The sequence below is a fragment of the Cibotium barometz genome, chromosome 52 (assembly GCF_041138505.1).
Source record: "Cibotium barometz isolate CiBa-2024 chromosome 52, ASM4113850v1, whole genome shotgun sequence".
Classification (NCBI taxonomy): domain Eukaryota; kingdom Viridiplantae; phylum Streptophyta; class Polypodiopsida; order Cyatheales; family Cibotiaceae; genus Cibotium; species Cibotium barometz.
This window is the reverse complement of record NC_141097.1, coordinates 5,292,412-5,318,112: the sequence shown is the minus strand read 5'-3', so window position 1 is coordinate 5,318,112 and position 25,701 is coordinate 5,292,412. Positions and strand designations below refer to the sequence as shown.

Below are 25,701 nucleotides of genomic sequence, written 5' to 3'. Positions count from 1 at the left end.
ATCCATCCAAGAAGCTATAAGCTTCTCTCCCAACAGCCACTCTTCCAAAACATGTTCTATATAAGGCAATGGATAATTGTCTTTCCTACTAGGCTGCATTAACCTTTTTAAGATCAACACGTACCCTAAGCTTTCCATTCTTTTTTGACACTATCAACGATTGGTGACAACCAATCCGTATGTTCGATTTCATAGATGAAATCCGTAGCAATGAGCTTGTCAATTTCCTCCTTTACAATTGGTGCATACTTAGGATTCATCTAGTATGGTTTCTACCTGGTTGGTCTCGACCCTTCCATGATTGGAATCGTATGTCCTTCATCTCTTTGTAATTCTAGGCAAAACAATCCTTAAATTCCTTAAGGAGAGCAATGAGCTCATCTTCTTCAGCCAAAGTCAAGTCTTTAGCAATGTATACGGGTCGAGCTTCTTCCCCTGGTCCCACAATATCCACTTCCTTGACTTCTGTCGGCCATCGTATAATGTGGATAGCCCATCCACTTTCACCCTTGTAGTTGTCAGTCGGACCACCTTCCATTTGCCAACAGTATAGGTTTTGAAGTGGTCAGGTACTGAGAGAAAGTCTGGTTTGTCCTCATTTTCACTTTTGGCTTTATCCATGATCTTTCTAACCTCCTATTCTGCCTCTGTCAGGACTTTATTGTGTTTTCGATGCCCCGCTTTTGTAAGCTTGGGTGTTTCTGACTCTTGAAGGACGAATTTCTCTTTGTGCCTTCCCTCCAACGATATCTTACTCAACTCCTTGCCCCAATCCTTTGAGAACGCATCGTGTACCTTACTGGCCTCAAGGTACCTCAGCCCCACTGAGCATCCATGGGTTTCCTCCATAATAGGGCATTCCGTCGGCCTATATACTGTTTCTGTTTTCGCCCACCGTCTGAGAGGCGTTGAGCACTGGTACGGCTTCGTGCTATGGTACCTTCTGTACTTGATGTCTCCTCTTCTGATTCCTCATCAATGGTTTGCCAATTAACCATGCAGATGGAGGTAGTGTGGGGACAGTTCCAGATTCCAAATACTGGGTTTCCCTAGGCTGTATCACATCAATGGTGGCCAACACATGCACTGAAGTCCAGAGGAGGAAGTGACGCATACATTTTCATTTCTTCTTCTTGCTTGTTGGGATCTCCCCCTGCCAAGGGTTGGCATACCTGTATAGAGGTGGTCTGTTCCGTTTTGTGACTGAATCGTTACCAAACAACTGCCCCTCCATGGGGTGTGCTTTCCATGTTCTTAGATCAATCTTTAAGATTTGTGAATCCCTACATACATACACATGATCCAAGGCCCAATCATGCACCAATTTGGATTCCCTCATGAAGGGTCTCCCTAATATTATGTCATATGAATCAGGTTGGTGCAAGAAGTCCATGACCACGAATGTATGATGATAGTGAAACGTAAAGAGTCTGAATTTAACATTCTCCAGAAGCCCAATGGGCCTCGAAGATGTTCTATCAGCCATTTTAATGATTAGATCTACTTCTTTTTAGCTCGGGTTTCCCCTAGTTTTCCAAGCAACGTTTTGTGATGATGCTAACCCCTGCCCCACCATCCAGGATAGCCAATGCCTGGTACCCATTATGATGAATCAGAATTGTAGCATTTGTGTCGTCTCTTTCGTAGTAGCATCCCAGTTGATTAACTAGTATCTTAATAACGACTCGGGTTTTCCTTGTATGCCTCAAGGTCCTTTCTGCCAGAGGTGGCAGAGCCTCATCTATAGTATCAGCTAGCTTTAGTCTGCCTTCACATCTGTCCATAGGGTTGGTGAATTGTGTGTAACAATTTCCCCAATGGCATTTGTACAGGTGTGGACAGCACAGCCGCGAGACTTCCTATGTCTCTGGGTTCTTTGGAGATAGAAGATTCTTCCCATGTATGTATCTCGTATTCCTCCACGGGAAAGGAATGGATGGACTCCCCCAACCCCTTTTCCTCAAACATTCTTGACAGTGTGTTTGCTTGGGAATCCTCTTCTGTTTCTTCCGGGATTGGGGTTGGCACATTCAATTCCCTATCCCAGGTTGGCTCGTTTCGTGGATAAACTGTATTCCTTACCCAATTGGCCCTCAGCTTTCCTTCATGAAGTCGTTGGCATTCTTCGACTAAGGCCCTGGCATCTTTGAGCTTTCTTATTTCCTCGTTCGGCATTGGGGTATTCACCGACCCCCTTAGGAGTTGTTGGTTGCTCTCTTTGCTCTTCCTGGTCTAATCCTCTATGATTGATCCCTTGACACCCCTCTTCCTTTGATTGGGTGGATCCGATGTTGATTGTATCCTCTTTGGATCCGTCTTTGTGACCCTTGTGTCATCCTTACCCACTTTTTTCACTCTTCTCCTGTGGCGGCTAGTTCTGGAAATAGTCACATCCGCTCGATTCCTTCCCTTGTCTCCTAATTAAGCTTAAGCTCTTGTTAGGACATTGAGTGGTGTGATATTCCCAGACTGTACACTAATGGTCCGGATGGTGGCCTGATTTTGGCAGTAGAAGTAGAGCCACTTGCATGGTATGGACAATCCTTGATCAAATGTTCAATTCCACATTTAGTACAGGTGAGTACTGGCATGTGGTTTTTGGGAGAAGCCACCACTTGTGGTGGTTGGTGTGTATGACCCATATTCTTGTTTGGGGACTCAGCGACTCGATGCGGCCCTCCGCAGCCAAAGCATTGTAGCAGTCCTCTTCTCAGATTCGAGTTCATGTCCTTGACCTTCCATTGTACCGTGGTTTGAAACACAAGTACTGGCGTGTTATTCTATAGGACGTAATATTTTGGTGTGTAACCTTAGCCGTTTCCTCGTAGTACTCCCCGCTAAGTTCTACTTCCTGCACCATGTCAACATCTTCTGATGGCTCTTCGATCAATACTTGATTGATCGAAGAGCCTGTGGTGGTTGTGGTGGTAGAACTGGTGGTGAGGGCAAAGGTGAAGCGTCTTGTACGTAACATCCCCCTAGGTAAGTAAGAAGTTGGGTTGTCCAGCAGTAGCAATGATCTCTACAGGTGGCGCTGGTAAAGCCAATGGGGCTTAAAAGTACTGGTAGCTATGCAACATTTTGAAATCTTGGATATCTACACATTGAAGTGTCATGGTTTCCTAATTTTACACAGTGAGCACAATAGAGTAATGGCCTTGCTCTTAACTGTGGACACTCGGTGGTAGTGTGATTTAATACGTACATAGAGCACCACACCAATTCCTTGCGGGGGTAAAGGTGATTATGCCCATGCCTAGATGTTTCTCTTCCCTCTTTGACTTTCAATTTCTCTAATATGGCATTACTAATCTCATCCACCGTCATGTTTTCGACTTGCTTGCTTCAAGTTTCAATTTCTTGGTGGCTCAAGACACGCGAAGTCGTAGTTTTGCTGAAGATGGTTTAACATCTTCCACTTGCGGCAATTCCAACATATTATCTTCATATTCGATTGCTAGTTTGCAACATGCATCAAGAGTAGCAGGTCGGGCTAGTACTAGGTAATCATGCATTTTGTGGTCTCTAACCCCTCTCCGGAAGCAAGGCAACAATTGATCATCAGTTAACCTTTCCTGAAGTTTGCACCTCGAATATAAGTGTTTAAGACGAGACACATAGTCTCTCATCGACTCGTCTTCCTTTTGTTTGATACTATGTAACTGTGCCACAGGGCTCCATCTGTCACCACTTCGGATAAAACTGGGCACAAAAACATTCTTTAGCCTTGTGAAGTTAACCTTATCCTCAGGCTTAAGGGTTCGGAACCACTGATGAGCTTTTCCTTCCCCAAGGTCAATGAGAAGGCATGTATCATTGTCACATCACTGACTAGCCCACAGGTTTCACATGTGGATTCAAAAATCTGTACATGTTGGATAGGATCCCCGTCCCCAGAGAAAATTTAGACAAGTTTGGAAATGATATGTGGTTTCATCTGGGAGGGTCGGGATTCTAGAGCAGTGCCTAGTTCTCTAACCATCCCCCGTCTCTACCGCCATATTTAGTAGGTTTGTCCTTGTGGCTGCATTAAGGTCCATGGTTGGATCCATCCTAGGTCTTTGAGGAATTACTCCCTCCCTTCCTAGACCTCGTCCCCTTCCTATATTGGCTCTTCTAGGTAATTCTAGTCCATGGGATGGTCCAGTCGTTGTACCTTGGAGTGACTCCCCATTAGTCGCCTCCGTACGTCTTTGCAAAACCAGGAGTTCCATGTCTTGTAGGAACATAGGGTGATTGATCATCTTCTCAATATCCTTTTTGGTGTACAGCAGGTCCTCTACTTCACTCGCCACCATGGTTGCTAGGTTACCTTCCTCTTCTATGGTTATAAACCCTTCCTCCGTTCTGGATTCCTCGTTTATGCATTCCAAGTTTGAAATTTCTCCCTCACTTCTACCCATAACTATTTCTAGTTCCTTCCCTCATGACTGGAGTGGGTTAAAACTTCCTGTTTCCTTTGGCTCAGCTCTCGTCCTTCGAGTATCGAACTCTTGTTTCCTTAAGCTCAATTCTCGTAATTGTCATTCCACATCACTTCCTTTGAGATCTAACTCTACTTCCTCGGTGGTGGGGGGAAGAATATTTGACCCGTCGTGGCCGCACTTTCTATGTCCTGTCTTATTCGAGGGTGCCGGTATTCGACAACCTAGAATTCTACGTTTGGATGGGCACTTCTTGTCATGGACCAAGTCTTCGCTGATGGACCCATGCCTGCAAATTACGCTTCTTTGTTCATGACTGGTTTGGAGACCAAAAAATCACCAGGCGATATCAATGATACCACTGGACCTGGTTGGGGAGGGTGGTTTCTCCTCTTTCCCAAACCCAGTGTATCTTAGCCCTTCTTCCATGGACTCTTCGTGGCCAGGTTTCTTAAAACATTCAGGTGTGTGCTTGCGGAATGTCCTGATCCCAAACTTCTTTGATAGGAAGATCCTTGGTGATTCGATACACTATCGTCAGGCATAAGATCATCTCCGATGAGTTTTCCAGATCTTAAGTGCATGTATGTACGATTTGATAAGCTATTTGTCAACCCAATTTGATTTTGCTTCCGATTCTATCGCTCTGTTTTAGAAGACGTGAAATTGCAGAGAATGGTTCACGACATGAACGTTATTCTGCACTTTCACGTGCTCAAAAAATTTTGCCTTTCGGGTTAGATCCCCTCTTTTTGATATAGGCTTCCCTCCTTTACTGACCCTTGTGGGCTTGGTCTGACTAATCGTTGGATTTGGCCAACCTGTGAATATGTAAAGAAGGTTTCACGTCGTGAACAAGAAAGGGTTTCACACCGTGAACAACTTCAGAAGGTTTTACGTCGTAATGCTTTGCTGAACTTTCACGTGCTCAAAATTTTTGGCAGACTTTGCAGTGTCAGAGGTGTCAAGATAAGGTTGTCTATTTTTGGCAAGGCAATCCCATGATTTTCGACGTTAATTGCGGCATTGATTTCGTGAGCGATTCGCAGCGTGAAGTTGCAGAAAAGGTTTCACGGTGTGAACGTTTTTCTATAGTTTTATGTGAAACTTCCTACGTCAAAAGTTGTGATTTTGGGTGTCTAATACTTATCTAATTGATACCAAATCGATTGTGCCACTCCTAAGGAATGGAATACAAGTTCTTGGCACAGTTAATGGTTCCTTATTTTTTGTGATTTTTATGAATTTTTAAAAAAGAAGAAAAACCAAACACCAACCTGCTCATTCATGTTGGTGCCTTCAATGATGCAAATATCAAAATTAACAACAATCAAGCTCTATCCTAAAACGACTCCAACACAAATATACACAACATCACAACTAATTTCTCACGATTTCTTCCTACCACTCATTTTCCACACAATGCACCACTAGAATGCAAGGGCAATAATGAATCCTATGAAATGGAAGCTAAAACTCCAAGAGGATGGAAGAAACAAAGGTGTTTCCCCGGTAGCATCGCCAAAAATGTTATGGGCTACCACACCTCCAAGAGGGAACTCTACACATTCACCTAAAGGATAAGCAATAGATCACAACTGTCATAATACCAATGCTTCAAACTTGAGTCCCTTGAGGCCTTCAAGCTCGCTTCTTCACTACGAAATTTTCATTTGCATAAGCTCAATGATGAAATAGCACGGGGAAATTTATAAAACTTTATTCTCAAATTATAGCTTGGAACATGTAGATTAGTTTAAAATTTTATTGAAATATGTTAAGTAAAGCATAAGTTATAGGTTGATCAAGTGACTCATATGAAAAATTTCTAGTGAACCTCACTAAAATGCGTACATGCAATCTTGTTTTTAATTCTTACAATTGACAATGTGCCTAGAGGCTCCATTGTTGATGATCCATACATCACGTTACATTGCTACATTTGTTGTTTCATTTTTAAACTTCTTTAACGTCAATAGATAACTCAAATTAACATTCCTGGCAATGATTTTTGTGTGGCAAAAGTTTAAAAATTTGCTGTTATTTTGAAAAAGGAATATTCTTTAGAATTTTGGTTAATATTCTCACACCTTAAATATATGCTAGTTGCCTAAATTATGATCATTGAGGGCCTAAAGAGCGAATGGTTGCAAAAATATAGCTTTTTTATGTATATTGTATAGAAAGATGCCTTGGAGGGGCCACTATATATATCGATATACCTAAAATACCCTTGTATTTCGAAATTTACTTTTTTAACACAGTTTGTAAGTATACATGTTTGGATTTTGAATAACCCCCCCCTTAATTATATAATTCTTTGTTTGATGCCCTCTTGTGCATGTATATAACATGTAGGTCTCTCAATAAAAAAAAACCCCTCCATACACTAATGTGCTAATTACATATATATAATTATTTGTTTGATGCCCTCTTGTGCATGTATATGACATGTAGGTCTCTAAAAAAAAAAACCTCCATACACTAATCTGCTATATTGCACATATATAATGTAAGCCTGCCTCCTCCCCCTCCCTCCCTCCCTCCCTCCATACACTAATCTGCTATATTGCACATATATAATGTAAGCCTACCTCCTCCCCCTCCCTCCCTCCCTCCCCCTCCAACCCACTCCCAAAATAAAAAGCCTTATGTAAAAGGAGCTTGGAAAGAGGTAAGCAGCTTGAAGAGGGTGGAGGCTTGCGATAATACTCAATTTCTTGGCTCTTCTTTAGTTTTCAAATTGCCATTTCTAGCATTCTTTATCATTATGTGGCCTTTTGTAATAGTAGAAACATTTACTTATCTTTTGCTTATAAATTTTTTTAGTCGGATCGTTATCCTTCTTTCTTACTAGTGTTAATGGAGAAGGCATAGTCACCATTGCAACTTTATAGCTACATTTTCTCATCTCCAAGTAGAGAGTTGAATTCCTTAAAGTTTGCATAATATTGTGATTCAAAGATGTGGCAAAGCTTTTGTATTTGATTGGCAATATCTTCAGATAACAATAAGCCAGGTTTGGAGAAGCCAAATTCATGGCAATTGGAACCACTTATTCACAAAGATCTTTGGTTCTAGCGAGCAACAACTCCATCGTTTCCCTTGCACTCTTCTTTATGCTATTTTGAGTTTTTCATTCCTTGAGATAGATATGTTAATGTGATCCTCCTTCCCCCTTGCCATTTGAAAAGGCCTCATATAAAGGAGAAAGGAATAAGGTGAGGAGCTTGAAAAGAGTTGCAATGTTTGATTCCATGAGGGGTGTTTGGATTTCTTGACTCTTCTTTCCATTAGCTTCGAATGGTGGCAGTCAAGGTCTTGAAGAGGAAACCATCTCATATGAGGAGACAATACCCTTAAGCTTGAACTTCTAGGAAGGGTAGCTGGTGTCATTGAGCTTTCCATTAGCTTCGAATGGTGGTAGTCAAGGTCTTGAAGAAGAAACCATCTCTCTTAATGTACTGCTAGACAATAAGTCTTTTATTAAGTTGGAGCTATGATACTATGTAAGAAAATACTACGATACTATCTCCTCAAGGTTGAAATTGGTGGTGAATCCAACTTTCTATGCCGCAAAATATCCATTTTCTTCATTAGGTGTCACTAACTTGGCTCCTCTATCTTTCACAACAAAAAATCCAAACAATGTCGTCTCTATGGGAGAATACAAAAGCAATACAAGATTAGAAAGAGAGAGAGAGAGAGAGAGAGAGAGAGAGAGAGAGAGAGAGAGAGAGAGAGAGGATTGCTATTTAGTAACAAAATATGAGATGAGAAATAAGAAACTTCTCTATGGAGGAATGTGGGGTGAAATTTCATTCTCTTGGCAAGCAACAAAAGCAATACAAGATTGCAAAAAAATAATTTAAAAAAAATATAGATAGAGAGAGAGAGAGACTGATATGAACTTAAAAAACACCACTTAGGCTGTGCCAATAAAAACCAAAGATCTGTAGACTCTTTCACCTCTCACAGCAGCTCAACCATATACTCGCTCAGGGGAGAGTTCGAAGTGCCTAGTTGTGCTCCCGTTTCTGAGGAATGCAGGGCATCAATTATGATGGAAAGCGAGGATGAAGCTTCCAACCAGATGGCTTCTCTAACTTTCTCAGTAGCAGTAAAATGATGAAGGCTGTGGCAGGAAAGATCGTTTTCGCTCAGTGGAAAGGAGCTGTGGTGGGGGCCTTGCTGGGCATGTGCATCACCTACCTCTTCCTCTCTGCCAACACTCCCACACTCATCACTCCATTTGATCGAATCTGGAATGGCGTGGACAACTGCAAGCCCCTCCAGCAACAAGCTACACACCTCCGCACAGGTAACATCCATCTCATATGCATCTCCTCCTTACATTGTCCATCTCTGTAAGTTTTCAGTTGATCAGAAGGATCATGCAAGGATAGAGTCTTGTTAAGGTCCTTCCGCTTGCAGGATGTCTTCCACCGCCTTTGCCAGTAAAGGTTATTCTACAGGGAATCCAATGCTTCATCAATGTTGTGTTGCAGCAGACGATATTGAGGAAGAAATGCATGACCAGAAACCTGTGAATGTTGATACTCGAGTGTGGGTGTGCTAGTCTTACTCCGATGTTGTCTCCTTGTTGTCATATTGAAGATGAATCAAGTGCTGAGTGGGAAACATGGGCCTAGCCGAATACCGTCAGGAATGCCAAGAACCCGAAGTCCAGGTATCGGCTAGCTCAAGTTTGTACGGCCCTCATTATGAGTAGCCATGGTTGAGCAACTTGAGCATCCGCGCCCGCCTACCCCCGCCCCCCTTTCGCGCCCTTCTCCCCCCCCCCCCCTTTCGCGCCCTTCCCGCCCCCTATCGCGCCCTTCCTGCTGCCCGCTGCCCGCTCCCTCCCCGCTTCCCCTCGCCTCCCCTCCCCTCGCCTCCCCCCCCACCCCCCTCTTTTTCTCTCCTCTGTCATCCGCCCCTCCCCCCCTCGCTCTTGGTCTTTCCCTCCCCGCTCCGCGCTTCCCCCCGTTTTCGTGCAGCTTGGTTCTTGCAGGACCCCCGGACCCTCCGTCTCCGCTTCGCCCTCGACTCAGCTTCCTCTGATGGAGGCCCCTCCTGCCTCACCTCAGAGGGACTCTTCCGCAGCCCCTCGCCCGCCCCTGAGGATACCCCCATCAGGTCTCTTTCGCCAGAAGAGGAAGTAAGCCTCGCCGCAGAGGTGGAACGCCTCCAGGTACATTCCACCATCTGCCGTATAGTTGCCACCCGCCCCAGCAGAGGAGAGATCCGGGATCTTCTCCAGGCCCGCCTTCTTGCAGATGTGGGCAAGATCTTGGACGTTCAGTTATTACTGGGCCGCGGACACTACTAGATTGAGTTCGAGACAGCCCAGAGCGTGGCCCAGGTCCTAGCCACGAGTCCCCTTGACATCAGGGGCGCTCGGGCCTTCTTCAGACATTGGCAGCATGGTTTCGACCTAGCAGCGGCGGCGGCCGAGCAGGGAGAGCGCCTATTCCATGTCACAGTTTGCTTTCCTGGACTTCGCTGCGAGTACCTTCCGCTCCTTTCCAGGATAGGATCATTGGTGGGCTCGGTGCTTGAGACTGGCTCCACAGCAGCTTCAGTGGTGGCTAGAGCAGCTGGCCTTCCTTCGATCAGAGTTTTGGTTCCTGACATCTCCTCCCTTCCGAAGGTCATTCAGTTACCTAGGATAGGGGGGGTGGATCGATCAGAGAGTGGAGTTTTTGGGGCTCCCGAACCAGTGTTTTATATATGCTGGCAGTTTGGCCATCTGGCCAAGGCCTGCTGCCCTCGCAGGAGACCCCGACCTTCACCGCAACAGCAGACCTCCGATGGCCCGTCCACAGATGCGGCTCGGCAGGCAGCCTCTGGGACACTCGCTCAGCCACAGAGACCTCTGATTGGCAGCCTGGACAGGGGCGCCGTAGAGGGAGACAGCCACAGGAGCATGCCTAGAGACCGACGTAGCAGCAGACACGGCCTCAGCATCATTGGGTTCCAGTGAGGAACAGCTTTGTTCCCCTCCAGGAGGAGACCCCAGCGCAGACTGAGGATCAGGAGATGCCAGCGTCCCCCCCTTCACCTCCACCTCCACCTCCACCTCCACCTCCACCTCCACCTCCACCACCCCCTCCTCCGTCCCCCCCTCTCGCCTCGCTCCCACCCTCGCCTCCTCCCGTTCCCGCTTCTGCATTTTCAGCGTCTCCTTCCCCACCCCCTTCTCCCCCCCCTCCTCCCCCTCCGCTCGTCTCAGCTCCCCGGGAGGCATTGGCAGTGTCCTGGCGCTCACCTGCAGTCCGGCGAGCGCACTGACCTTGCTCGTGTACCGCAGAGGAGACCTACCATGCTAATTCGTGCTTCACGGATATCCTCTATCCGCAGTCGGTTGAGTAGTCTCGACACTAGACAGCGCTCGGAGGCTTTCGTCAACTACTTTACACGTCTATTTGGAGCGGAGGGCCCCCATGAGCCAGCACCTATCAGAGTTCATGTGGTGATATTTCCGGCCCGAGGGGAGGAGACACTTGATTCAGCGGTGGCCTTCTCCTTCCCTCTTTGCGGCACTCGCGACCGGGAGTGGACTCTGGATCTTGCTCTTAGTATTTTGCAGACACAGGCAGTTGAGTTTTCTTACCATGTGAGCGACTTGGAGATTACAGACATGGTAGGCCGACTCTGGGAGTTGGTACATTTCTTTGATACCGGGAGTGCGGATGCCTCCGGGAATCGACACTTCGTGGTTCGCATAGTGGCAGACCTAGCGTGAGACCCTGGCTATGTATGCATACATGAGGATTCTTTCTCCGAGCAGGAGGCAGTCGCTATGGGACATAGCCACTGGTGCTTGGTCTGAGACTCTTGTAGCACACTGGGTGGGCAGATTCGTAATCGCTCGGATGGGGATTACTCCCCATCCAAGCCGCTTGCGAAGGCCCGTCGTATGGCTGAGATAGCCTCCACCTCAGCAGGTCATCCATGAGGATCATCTCATGGAATGTACAGGGCCTTGGCGGTGCACACTATGTACGTTATCGTGGTTGCTTGAGGCAGGAGCTTCAGAGATGCCTGGTTGGGGGCAGTATTGATATTCTGATGATGCAGGAGCACCATTTGAGTGAGCAGGATTCGGAGATATGGTTTGGTGATGCCTGGTAGATGGGATACTTTTTGGTCTGCAGGTTTTGGCCCCTTGGGTGGGTAGGGAGGAGTATGTATGGTCATTGCGGATGCATGGCGGCAGGCCATTGTGGATCGCGGGGTCACTGTGCCTGGTAGAGCGCAGTATGTTATTCTGAGGATGCATGATGAGCACATTGGTGTGCTCAATGTCTATGCGCCCAATCATGCTAGTGCCAGAGCAGAGTTTTGGACCCTTGTTATAGATGCATTGCCCGAGGCCGCACATTGGTGTGTTGGGGGAGACTTCAACATGCTTGAGGACCCGGCCGATAGGGTGTGGGAGGCAGTCATGTTACAGTGCACGGCACGGAGCTTGGAGCTTGGGAGCGATTTTGTATGACACTGCGGATCACTGATGCATGGCAGCATGAGGCTTTCTCCTGTTCTCAGGACAATCTTAGTTTTTCTCGGTCGGATCGCTGGCAGGGAGGGACTAATCTATCACGGATTGATCGCTTCTATGTGGGCGACAGGTTCGGGGAGCATGGTGGCTCCGTTGGCATTCTCGCTGGCACCTCTTTCTCAGACCATGCGCCAGTTATTTTGACTCTTGAGGAGAGGACACGGGAGACCAGCTTGCAGTTGAGGATCCCAGAGCGGATACTTACAGACCCGAGTCTTTTTGAGGACATTGAGAGGATATGGCAGGATAGCCAGAGCTCTGACCTGGATGCAGCAGGCCAGTGTGCCCAGGGGCTCATCGAGCTCAGCTCGTTTTTGCACGCTAAAGCCTTGACACGGCTGGGAGAGACACGAGAGCGGGAGCGTCGCTTGAGACGTAGCCTTGCTTCGCTCCAGCGCCTTCAGGAGCAGCAACCTACATGTGAGTGGGTGGCGTCCCAACTGAGGCGGAGGTTAGAGAGGCAGAGGAGCAAAGACACGAGTTTTACTATCATCGCCAGGCCTCTCAGTAAACTCAGCTTGGTGATAGAGTGACTGGGGGGTTTTTTGAGATCACCGGACCCCGCCATGCTCGAGCAGGAGTACGCCAACTCAGGAGGTAGGACGGATCGTTAGCCACTGAGCCCGAGGAGATTAGAGCTATTGCCACTGAGTTCTACAGAGACCTGCTTTCAGCGGAGCCAACCACGGAGGCACGTGATGCTTGCAGACAGACTGTGTGGGCCCATGTCCAGAGGAGGGTCACAAATCGTATGCGCACAGCTTTAGGTGAGCCCCTTTCAGAGGATGAGCTTGGTGAGGCTTTGAGGGCCCTCCCGCGTCATAGTTGCCTGGGGGAGGATGGATTGACGCCTGCCTTTTTTATGCGCTATTGGGACCTTTTGGGGCCAGGCCTCCGCAGGGGTTTTCAGCATGTTTTGGACACTGGGGTGATGCCACAGAGTTTTTCAGAGGGCTTGATCTTTCTTATCCCAAAGGGGGAGGGAGTGTAAGATGATATTCGGCAGTGGAGGCCTATTACGATCCTCAATACTGTCTACAAGGTCCTAGCCAAGGCCTTGAGTTTGAGGATCCAGCCCTTCCTTGGGGATTCGATTCATGCTACCCAGACAGGATTTGTCAAGGAGCGCAGTATCCTTGACAACATTTTCACCTTTTGGGAGGTGACGGCCCGAGCTAGATTTCTCGACGAGGACTTGGTCATTATGCTTCTTGATTTTGAGAAGACATACGATAGAGTCGACTGGGTTTTGCTGGAGGGCACTATGCTTCGCTTGGGTTTTGAGCTAGACTGGATTCGAGGGGTGGCGGCTCTATATCCCACAGCTCGTAGCCAGGTGTTGATGGCAGGAGGACGGGGGCCGAGTTTTGAGCTGACCAGATCAGTCCGTCAGGGATGCCCTCTCGCTCCGTTCCTTTTTCTTTTCTTTGCAAAGGCTATGAGCATGTATCTGACAGCAGAGGAGGTTGGTTTGAGAGGACTCCAGCTACCAGTCCGGGGTAAGGACGTGCTTGATTCTGAGTTTGCTGATGACACGGGATTGTTTTTGCATGGCCAGGAGGCCAATCTACAGAGGGCAGAGCAATCTCTACAGGTTTTTGGTGTGGCTTCGGGAGCATTGATCAATTGGCGCAAGACACTGGCTTTTTGGATCAGTAGCGTCCCCGCTCCGGCATGGAGCCAGACCCGGGTTTTAGATGGATTCCTCCTGGCACAGCAGTGCGGTATCTGGGATGCCAGATTGGACTTGATTTGTCACCTGAGCAGCAGATCGCCCCGCTTCTTCTGAGCATTCGGAAGAAGCTTTTATATTGGAGTACAGCTCGGCTTTTCTTTGCTGGGAGGGTGGTGGTGACAAATCAGGTGCTTTTAGCGACTATGTGGTATATCACGTCTTGTTGGATTTTCTCGAGCTCTTGCATCAGCCAGGTACAGAGGCTGATCAGGAACTTTCTTTGGTCTGGGCGGGATGGTCAGCCAGCCCGGGCTAAGGTTGCTTGGGCAGTTATTACTCTTCCGCTAGCCAAGGGGGGCTTGGGCATTATAGATCCAGCTGATCAGAGTAGAGCCTTGTTGGGGAAGCTTATTGTTCGGGGGCTGCTTCCAGGCGCTAAGCCCTGGAAGGAGCTTCTTTTTCAGCGGTTGCAGGCTAGAGCTCCCCCAGTAGGGGGCACTTGGAGCCTGGGCACCAGAGATATGGTGGATCTTCACAAAGATGAGGAGGACAGGCCTCAGTAGAGGATGGGAGGACAGATTTGCCTTGAGTATCCTGCGAGCTTGGGAGTTGCTGAGACCGGGGCTTTCTCAGAGACCTCCCACTTGTGAGGAGGAGCGGGCCAGACAGCCGCTCATCTGGTGCCCCGCGGTACACACAGAGCAGGGTCATATGCTGGGTTCTCGGCCTGGTCTAGCCTGGGGACCATTGGCGGCAGGCCCAGCACGCAGTTTTGGAGATTGGCAGGCCTAGCAGGGGGCACTTGGGCACCAGAGATATGGTGGATCTTCACAAAGATGAGGAGGACAGGCCTCAGTAGAGGATGGGAGGACAGATTTGCCTTGAGTATCCTGCGAGCTTGGGAGTTGCTGAGACCGGGGCTTTCTCAGAGACCTCCCACTTGTGAGGAGGAGCGGGCCAGACAGCCGCTCATCTGGTGCCCCGCGGTACACATAGAGTAGGGTCATATGCTGGGTTCTCAGCCTGGTCTAGCCTGGGGACCATTGGCGGCAGGCCCAGCACGCAGTTTTGGAGATTGGCAGGCCTTTTGCAGTCTCCCGGAGGAGATCCAGGCGGAGAGGCTGAGTCATTTCAGAGAGGGGCTAATTATGAGGGATGACATTCAGGAGGCTCTCACTGAGCAGTGGTTCACGCCTTTTGAGCCAGCGGCCCCACGGTGGATGGGAGCCTTTACACAGTTGGAGATCCTGATTGTTGTCAGAGCTTGCACTGAGGATGGTAGATGCCTCTACTATGAGATACAAGATGAGGGCAGAGCCACCAAGATGAAAACGCAGACGATGTTGATGATGGTTATAGCATCAAAACACAACGCTTCATGTGTAGAAAACATGCTATGATGATGGTGATGGCAATCCAAGCTTTGATACGATGTTGGCATCCACCCCACAGGATCACACATTGAGCTATGGAGGATGAAATATCATCATAGTGGAGTGTGTGTGTGTGTGAGAGAGAGAGAGAGAGAGAGAGAGAGAGAGAGAGAGAGAGATTGCAGAGGAAAGTTCTCAGGTACCTTCTCTGGGTTAGAGGAGAGTCCTCACTTTTGCTGGAGAAGAGAAAGTTTTCGGGTTTTTATGCGACCTTCGCCTGTGTGTGCCTCTACGAGCTGCTACCTGTGTGACCTTCGCCTATGCGCCTGTGTGCACCTGTGTGACCTGCACGCCTATGACTTGCGACCTACGACCTGTCGAGTTGCAACTTGTCCGTTAGATGTGCGACCTATTGTGCACCTGCATCCTCTGTCCTGCGACCCCGATGATCTACAGCATTTCCCGTCTTCTTCTTCCTTTCGTTTCTCCTCTGTACATCCCTTTCTGAGTGTGTGTGTGTGTGTGTGAGAGAGAGAGAGAGAGAGAGAGAGAGAGAGAGAGAGAGAGAGAGAGAGGGTCTGTGGGAAGCGTTCCTCAAAAAAAATTTTTTTTCCCCGAGAAAAGATCCTTTCATTAGTTATATAAAGACGCCCATAGGGCTACAAAAGATCCTCTCCTGCTCGCAAGAAAAACAGAGCAGTGGACAAAGCAAGGCAGCCTGGGAGACTCTCCCTAGGTGCTGAAAAGTACAAGCATCAGTACAAAGAACTGAGGGGCTAAATCATACAATAGGCAGGGGGAGTCCTCCCATCCTCTACTGAGGCCTGTCCTCCTCATCTCTATGAAGATCCATCGAATCTCTGGTGCCCAAGTGCCCCCTGCTGGGGGAGCCCGAGCCTGCAGCCGTGTAAGAGAAGCTCTTTCCAAGGCTCAGCGCCTGGAAGCAGCCCCCGAACAATAAGCTTCCCCAATAAGGCTCTACTCTGATTGACTGGATCTACAATGCCCAAGCCTCCCTGGGCCAGCGGAAGTGTAATAACTGTCCAAGCAACCTTTGCCCGAGCTGGCTGACCGTCCCGCCCGGACCAAAGAAAGTTCCTGATCAGCCTTTGTACCTGGCTGATGCAAGAACTCGAGAAGATCCAGCAAGACGTAATGTACCACATGGTCGCTAAAAGCACCTGATTTGCCACCACCACCCTCCCAGAGCCAAGGATAGCCGAGTTGTACTCCAATACAAAAGCTTCTTCCGAATGCTCAGAAGAAGCGGGGCAATCTGCTGCTCAGGTGACAAATCTAGTCCAATCTGGCATCCCAAATATCGCACTGCTGTGCCAGGAGGAATCCATCTAAAACCGGGGTCTGGGCTCCATGCCGGAGTGGGAGCGCTACTGATCCAAAAGGCCACTGTCTTGCGCCAATTGATCAATGCTCCCGAAGCTGCACTAAAAACCTGGAGCGACTGCTCTGCTTGAAGAAGATTGGCCTCATGGCCATGCAAAAATAAGCCTGTGTCGTCAGCAAACTCAGCATCGAGCAGGTCCTCCCCCCCGGACTGGAAGCTGGAGTCCTCTCAAACCAACCTCCTCTGCCGTCAAATACATGCTCATAGCCTCAGCAAAGAGGAGAAATAGAAACGGGGCGAGAGGACATCCCTGTCGGACTGATCTGTTCAGCTCAAAACTCGGCCCCCGTCCTCCTGCAATCAACACGTGGCTACGAGCTGTGGAATACAGAGCCGCCACCCCTCTAATCCAACCTGGCTCAAAGCCCAGGCGAAGCATAGTGCCCTCTAAGAAACCCCAATTGACTCTATCGTATGCCTTCTCAAAATCGAGAAGCATCACGACCAAGTCCTCTCCAAGAAATCTAGCTCGGGCCGTCGCCTCCCAGAAGGTGAAAATGTTGTCAAGGATACTACGCTCCTTGACGAATCCTGTCTGGGTAGCATGAATCAACTCCCCCAGGAAGGGCTGGATCCTCAAACTCAAGGCCTTTGCTAAGACCTTGTAGATAGTATTGAGGATCGTAATAGGTCTCCAATGCCGAATATCATCTGATACTCCCTCCCCCTTGGGGATAAGAAAGATCAAGCCCTCTGAAAAGCTCTGCGGCATCACCCCAGTGTCCAAAACATACCGAAAGCCCCTGCGGAGGCCTGGCCCCAAAAGGTCCCAATAGCGCATAAAAAAGGCAAGCGTCAATCCGTCCTCCCCTGGGCAACTATGGCGCGGCAGGACCCTCAAGGCCTCAGCAAGCTCAACCTCTGAAAGAGGCTCACCCAGAACTGTACGCATACGATCTGTGACCCTCCTCTGCACATGGGCCCACACAGTCTGTCTGCAAGCATCCCGAGCCTCAGTGGCTGGCTCCGCTGAAAGCAGGTCTCTATAGAACCCAGTGGCAATGGCTCTGAACTCCCCGGGCTCAGTAGCTACCGATCCGTCCGGCCTCCCAAGCTGACGGCGGACTCCTGCTCGAGCATGGCGGGGTCCAGTGATCTCGAAAAACTCCCCAGTCACTCTATCACCAAGCTGCGTCCACTGAGAGGCCTGGCGGCGATAGTAAAACTCATGTCTCTGCTCCTCTGCCTCTCTAACCTCCTGGCGTGCCTGGCTCAGCTGGGACGCCACCCACTCACATGCAGGCTGCTGCTCCTGAAGGCGCTGGAGCGAAGCAAGGCTGCGTCTCAGCCGATGCTCCCGCTCGTCGCGAGTCTCTCTCAGTCGTGTCAAAGCTGCCGCGTGCAGAAAAGAGCTAAGCTCGATGAGTCCCTGGGCACACTGGCCTGCTGCATCCTGGTCAGAGCACTGGCTATCATGCCAGATCCTCTCAATGTCCTCAGCGAGACTAGGATCTGTAAGTACCCTCTCTGGGATCCTCAACTGCAGGTTGGGCTCCCGTGTCCTCTCCTCAAGTGTCAAAATAACTGGTGCATGGTCTGAAAATGAGGTGCCAGCGAGAATGCCAACGGAGCCCCCTCGCTCTACTAACCAGTCGCCCACATAAAAGCGATCAATCCGTGATAGATTAGTCCCTCCCTGCCGGCGATCCGACCGAGAGAAACTAAGATTGTCCTGAGAGCGGGAGAAGGCCCCATGCTGCCATGCATCAGTGATCCTCAGTGACATGCAAAATCGCTCCCAATCTGCAAGCTCCGTGCCGTGCACTGTAACATGACTGCCTCCCACCCTATCGGCCGGGTCCTCAAGCATGTTGAAGTCTCCCCCGACACACCAATGTGCGGCCTCTGGCAATGCATCCGTAACCTGGGTCCAGAACTCTGCTCTGGCACTAGCATGGTTGGGCGCATAGACGTTAAGCACGCCCAAGAGCTCATCATGCATCCTCAGAATGACATACTGTGCTCTACCAGGCACAATGATCCCTCGATCCACAATGGCCTGCCGCCATACATCTGCAATGACCATGCATACTCCTCCCTGTCCACCCAAAGGGCCGAACCCTGCAGACCAAAAGGTGTCCCATCTACCAGGCATCACCGAACCATATCTCCGGAACCTGCTCTCACCCAAGTGGTGCTCCTGCATCATCAAAATATCAATACTGACACCAACCAGGCATCTCTGCAGCTCCTGCCTCAAGCAACCACGATAGCGTATGTAATGTGCTCCGCCGAGGCCCTGTACATTCCATGAGATGATCCTCATGGATGACCTGCTGAGGTGGATGCTGTCTCAGCCGTACGGCGGGCCTTCGCAAGCGGCTTGGATGGAGAATAGTCCCCATCCGAGCGGCTACGAATCTGCCCACCCGGTGTGCTGCAAGAATCACGGATCAGGCACCAGTGGCTGTGTCCCATGGCGACTGCCTCTCGCTCAGACAGAGCAACCTCGTGTATGCATACATATCTAGGGTCGCGTGCTAAGTCTGCCACTAGGTGGGACGGGAGGAGCCTCCATTAGAGTCTGAAGCTAAGTCGAAGGCGGAGCGAAGCGGAGAGTCCTGCAAGAGCCGAGCTGCACACAAGGGCGGAGGGGGAGGGCTGAAGGCAAAAAACGAAAAAAGGGAAAAGCCCAGGGGACGGCAAAATCAGAAAAAAAGGGGGGGGAGGTAAGGCGGCGAAGAGAACAAAACCCCAAGGGGGGAGGCAGAAACAGCGCGCAAGAGGGGGCGGGGGGGAAGATAAGGCGACGGCGGCGAAAAAAAGGGGGGGGGGCGGGGCGCTGAAGAAAAATGCGAAGGAGAGGAGGAGCAGCAGGGCGTTGCAGCGCTGGGGCACGCTGGACAGCCAGGCGGGGGAGGGGGGCAGATGCGAGTGCAGGGGGGGGGGAGGGGGGGGTGAGCAGGCGCAATGGCGGGAGAGGGGGGAGGGCGTGCAGTCAAGCGCGACCAGGGGGGGGCGGGAGCGAAGCTTCAGCGAGCGATTCTTTACGATTACGTTTGGGAAGCGTTCCTCAATTGGCTGCGCAGGTGCTAATTTAGGGTTTGCAGCTACTGATTTAGGGTTTGCAGCTGCTGAATTAGGGTTTGCAGGTGCTGAATTAGGGTTTCAGGTGCTGAATTAGGGTTTGAGAGAACGGGTTTTCTTTGCTTTTGTACATGGATTTGGATGACCCGGCTGCTGCTGTTGGTGGCATGGCTGCCAATAGCCTTAACATGGATCTTATTGAGGAGATGATCGAGAAGGATGTGGGTTATGCTTCAGATGCCTCGGAGCAACAAAAACGTCAAAGGCTTGATGTTGATGCAAGCTACACTCCGGTGAATGTTGGAGAGAATGCAGAGGAAAGTTCTCAGGTACCTTCTCCGGAGTTTGGACGTTTGCTACAAATCACTGGTGAGCTTCTGCAAGAATATGTGAAGGCAAATAGCGTGCAAATGGCTACAGTAGATAATGGTGGTGTGGCTGATGTATGCATGGAGACTCCTTTGTTGCTACAACAGCTAGCAGATTTTCATGATCGTGCTGCTATCTTCTTCTTTACTGGGCGTATTCCGTTGTTGCCTCGTCTTAGAGCATGGTTGGGCCGCTTGGTGTCGCCTGAGGCACTTGAGGAGATTTATGATGGTCCGAGAGGCTTTTATGAAATACTTTTTCGCACTTCGGAAGCCGGTAGGGCAGTCTTGGAGCAGGTGCCACTCTTTTTGGATGGGCGGTTGGTTCATGTGGTTCCGTGGAAGCCTATGGCAGAGTACCAAGATATGTTGCGCCAGGCTTGCCCAGTTTGGGTTGAAGTGAAACAATTCCCACCAATGTTTTGGCGTGTTTTACCAGGTCTCATGCGAGATATTGGTGATGTCTTGGTGGTGCCTCGAATGACATCTAGAAACCGAAATCGTCTATGCATGTTGTGGGATACTGGGAGACCTAGGCCGACACATTTGCGTGTCAATATGGCTGGGCTGCAACCTTTAATGTATGAATTGAGGTGGGATACATTTACTGGCCACTGTTTCAAATGTGGTGAGATGGGCCACTTTGTCTCCGAATGTCCTAAGAAAGAACAAGTTGTTGCTACCAAGGATATCGTTGATGGGCAGTTGCCCGTGGAAGATGAGCATGATGCTCCTTTACATGATGCCCAGCACATGGATGTACATGTGGATGTTCAGAATGAAGTTGAGCAGCCATGGGTGGAAGTACGTGGTAAAAAGATACGATTTGTTGCCCCGCGGGGGGATTTCTCAGATGCTGTTTGGCGGGGGCCTTTGCGTACTCATCAGGGGCCCTTACATACATATACTCGTCGCCCTTTGGGTTCAGGTGCCTAGCAACAGACCAGGATTGAGAGGCCGGGAGGCCAACTTTCTCAGGGTACAGGTGCTCTTGGGGTGGATAGAGTAGAACGCTATCCTATTAGAAGTCGCCTAACAAAAGAAGCACAACAACAATTGCCTCTTGTGTTTGGTTCGAAGGGTGAGGTCATCTCGCCATGGGATGGTCATTACCCTTCGGCACGTGCTCGGGAACTCCAAGGGCAGTCTGAGATCACAAATACTATGTCTAAAAATGCAATGCTTCAAAAGGTTCGTGATTTGGCAGATTGTCCTGGGCCTAGTACACAGCCTTGTTGATTCCTTTTCTGGGAAGGCTTATGAAAATTGTACAATGGAATGTAAAGGGTATTTCTTCGTGCCAAAAGCAGTTCAGGCTTTGGCGTACAACTTTTTGTCATGGTTGGGATGTTTTGTGTGCAGTTGAACATAAGCAGCATAAGTTGGCTGGCAAAGCCTATGTATATAAGGGGTTTCATGTTTTCTCCCAGACATCCTGCTTCGCAGTCAGGTGTTATGTTTGCTGTTCGTAATTTCAGCCTTCTCTTGTGATTCAAGATGTTCATGGAAGATTTCTAGTGATACAGATTGTTTGGGATGATACGCCTTTATGGTTTGCATCAAAAACATAGACCAAACCCTCTGTGCTTCCCTGCATTCCCATAAACAATTGTTGGGTTTTATGTTGTGTATGCACCCAGAGGAGTGCTAGTGATCATCAGTAGGTTACTGGGGCACTTTTTACTTCAGTTAGTGGAGGTTTTTTCCCCCAGTTTAGTTCAGTTTCACTTATATGCAGTTTATAAGTGTTTTGGTCCACCCGGCACATTTATGGCCGGACATGTGAACACTTATCCTTTAGGGTCACTATCATGTGGCTATTGTACTTGATTTTCATTCATTGAAGCATATTGGAAGTCGTGTTCTCTCATCTTGGTTTCCACGCTTGCTTGCTTGAACCTGTGTAAACCCTAACCCTAACCCTTGAGTGCCTTCAATTGGTATCAGAGCATTGAAGCTCTGCATTGCTCTGCCCGTACACTTGTTGCTGCTGCCCGTACAGCATACGTACATCCAGTCAGGCGCAGGCTTCAGCATCTCCAGCCCGTACACCCAGCCAGCGCCGTCTTCAGCTGTAAGTGTGCGCTAGCTGCCCGTACATTCAGTACTGTACGCCGCCTACAACTACTGCATGTAGCCTTCAGTCGGGTACAGTACGCCGCCTACAACTCCTGCACGTAGCCTTCAGTCGGGTACAGTACGCCGCCTACAACTCCTGCACGTCGCCTTCAGTCGGGTACAGCACGCCGCCTACAACCTCTGCGCTCGTGTACCAGCCAGTCTGCGCCACTTGCCCGTGCCTGGTCGCCTTCAGTCGGCCTTCAGCCCGTACATCTGTGTGCCGCCTGCATTGCCTTCAGTGACTGTACCTGCCCGTACAGTCAAGCGCAGCCATCCTGACGTGTACCTGCTCACACTTTCTGTATCTGGCGACTGTACCTTCAGTGCAGCATTCAGTGCTGCGTACCTGGCGACTGTACCTGCAGAGATACGTCTGTATGCTTTCGTACCTGGCTTCCGTACAGAACCAGTAGACTGTACAAGCATAGTACAGTCAACAGTACCTGCAGAAATAACACAACCTACACAGTCATTCGGTGGTAAGCATTAAAATACAGTTTTTGGGCATTTTTATTTTCTCTGTGAAAAATATACAGGCACAACAGGCAGATTTTCTAGCAAAGAACTATACAGGTTTTTTGCACAGTTTGGGTGCAGCAAATTTGGGCATTTTTGGGGCATTTTGGCATTGTGTACGCCATTTGCTGCTCTACTCAGTCATTGGTGCATTGAGCTGCACATTCAGAGGATTGAGAGTGCAGGCAGATTTGGGTGAACTGTATTCAGTGGAGTACAGTTGTTATCAGGGTTTTTGCTATTGGGTTTTTTGGTAAACAGGTACAACATTGTGCGTAAAGCATAATGGCAAATCAACAGCAAAGTGATGTATTCACATATTTGTCTAAGGAAGACAAATTGGATGGCACGAACTACTCCTTGTGGAGTTTTATGCTGAAAAATGTGCTTGTGGCAAAAGGTCTTTGGGATTTTGTTAGTGGTGATGAACCACGTCCAGGTCCATTGGCTCCAGAGACTCCTCCCCAAGGGGGTGCTCGTGGACGAGGACAACAGGTACAGGCTCCAGGACAGCCATTGCCTGTTCAGAGAACAAATGCTCAAAAGACATGGGATGCCAGGGATGCACAAGCTTTGTCACTCATTGCATTGTCAGTACAGTGGTCCATTATACCTCATATTCGTTCAGCTGGCTCTTCACAGAATGCATGGGTGACTTTGGAGTAGATGTATGCTGCTCGTAATGAGGCTAGGATCTCATTTTTGAAAAGAGAGCTTGAAAATCAAAAAATGAATGAAGGAGATGATATGTCTAGCCACTTAAACAAGCTGCAGGATTTGAGAGAGCAACTCATCAATGTGGATGAGATTATTCCTGAGACACAGCTTGTGTCCACCATCTTGCACTCTTTGCCAAGATCTTACTTGGCTTTCCATACCTCTTTGAACCTCAGCATGAGGAATGCTGTTGAACCCCTCAAGTATCAGGAACTTGTTGCTCTCTTACTACAAGAGGAGCAAATGAGGAAGAATATGAATATGAACACAAATGCTGAACAAGCATTTACTACAGGTCAAAAGGGGAAAGGAAAAACTCAGCCAAAGAGTGCAAATCAAAATTCAGGTGATGGTGGTTCTTCACAGGATACCAAGAAAGGTGATGGACAGCCCAAGAAGAAAGGCAAATGTCATTACTGTAAGAAGCCAGGTCACTACATCACGGAATGTAGGAAGAGGATTGCCAAAGAGAAGGCAAAGGAAGCTGGGATGTCAGTTAATGATACTTCTAAAGCTCCTCCAGAGACTGCTTCTTTTGTTGAGGACAGGGATTACTGTTTTTATACATGCAGCTATGATGCCTCTTGGTCTTCACAGGCACTCAGTTTGACAGAGCATGCATGTACTTGGTATTTTGATAGTGGTGCCTCAAAGCATATCACATCTCGCAGGGATTTGTTTAGTCATGTTGGCCCTGCCCCTGTTGGCAAAACTGTTCAGTGTGCCAACAATGCTTCATATCCAGTTTGTGGCATTGGGGAGATTCAGCTTACAGCCATTGATGGCTCCATTCTCCGCCTTACAGATGCCTTATATGTACCAGGGATAAAGAAGAATTTGTTGTCCATTTCTTCTTTAGCACATTGTGGAATGCAGGTCTACTTTGATGATGATAAATGCATGGTCAGAGACAAAGCAAATGCCTTGACCTTGATGCTTACTGGTACATTATGTCATGGACTTTATGAGTTGGATGCATTTCAGCCAGTGGATCAGTCTGCTTATCATGCATTCACTCTTACTCCAGCTATGGTTGATGCGGAGTTATGGCATGCTCGCATGGGGCATGTAAATTTTGGTAGTCTTATGCTTATGCAGCGACATAATATGTTTACAGATCTACCTCTCATGGAGAAGCCTCCAGATCACATTTGTGAAGGATGTATTTTGGGAAAAATGCACAGGTTTTCCTTCCCACGTGATCAGGCTCTAAGAGCAACTGCAAAGTTGCAACTTATACATAGTGATCTTTGTGGTCCCATGCAGACGAAGTCATTAGGTGGTTGCTTCTATTTTGCAACATTTATTGATGACTTCTCTCGTATATGCTGGGTCTATCCTTTGACACAGAAATCACAGGTATATGATGCATTTTTGGCCTTTGTAGCACTTGCTGAGACAGAGTCAGGATGCAAGGTGAAGACTCTCCGTTCTGACCGAGGGGGGGAATATATGTCACATGTGCTGAATTCCTTTCTTGGGAGTAGAGGTATAAAACATCAGTATACTACTCCTTACACTCCACAGCAGAATGGGGTTGCAGAAAGGAAAAATCGGTCACTCATGGAGATGGCCAGATGTATGCTAAAGGCAAAAAGACTACCACATATCTTTTGGGTGGAAGCAGTAATGTGTGCTTGTCATATTTTGAATCGATGTCCCACAAAGGCATTGGTTTCTATTACTCCTTTTGAGGCTTGGCATGGCCGCAAGCCTTCTGTATCGCATTTTCGTATCTTTGGGTGTCTTGCATATGCACACATACCCAAAGAGTTGAGGAGGAAGCTTGATGATAAAGCCACAAAATGCATTTTTGTTGGGTATAGCCGTGAGAGCAAGGGCTACAGGTTATATGACCCACTATCCAGGAAGATATTCATCAGTCGGGATGTGATTTTTGATGAAAAATCAGAATTATCCATGGCTGGTTATGAGGCAAATCAGGCTGAAAATGATGTGTTTGAAGGTCTACTACCCATGGAGTTTCATTCCACAGTTGGTGATCCAACTCATGAGGGTACTGGACAGCCAGCAAATGATGTAGGTGGTGCAGAAATTCAGCAGCCAAATGAGCCAGAAGCTGAACCAAATATGGGACAGCAGGCACCACAGGTCAGACATATACCTAGATGGTATTTGAGGACATTACAGGACAGCCATTTAGAGGGTCCTCTTGCTGGTCGTACTCGTAGGGAGACAAGGACCAATGAGCATGCACACATCATGGATTTGAATCTGGTTATGGCAGCCAGTTTACAGGATGATGATGAGCCTGATTCATTTGTGGATGCACGAGATAATGTGCATTGGAACAAAGCCATGCAGGATGAGATTGATTCAATTAAAAAGAATCAAACATGGGATTTGGTTGATCTGCCCAAAGGCAAGAAAGCCATTGGTACTAAATGGGTCTATAAGTTGAAAAGACATGCAGATGGATCCATTGACAGGTACAAAGCCCGTCTAGTTGCAAAGGGCTATGCACAGAAGAAGGGCATTGATTATCAGGAG

The 25,701-nt window shown here is 48.6% G+C and overlaps 1 protein-coding gene across 4 annotated transcripts in view; it reads left to right on the top strand.

Annotated features, from left to right (window-relative positions):
* The first annotated feature begins 8,355 nt into the window (after positions 1-8,355).
* Positions 8,356-25,701, top strand: part of LOC147608710 (alpha-(1,6)-fucosyltransferase) — a 59,888-nt gene continuing 42,542 nt past the window's right edge. For 3 of the 4 annotated variants that reach the window (XM_086788284.1, XM_086788283.1, XM_086788286.1), the window contains exon 1: positions 8,357-8,745. In XM_086788284.1, the coding sequence (XP_086644410.1) occupies positions 8,550-8,745 (196 nt within the window). In that variant the 5' untranslated portion in view covers positions 8,357-8,549. Of the gene's footprint in view, positions 8,746-25,701 lie in introns of all 4 variants that reach the window. The other variant, XM_086788285.1, reaches the window with a different exon arrangement.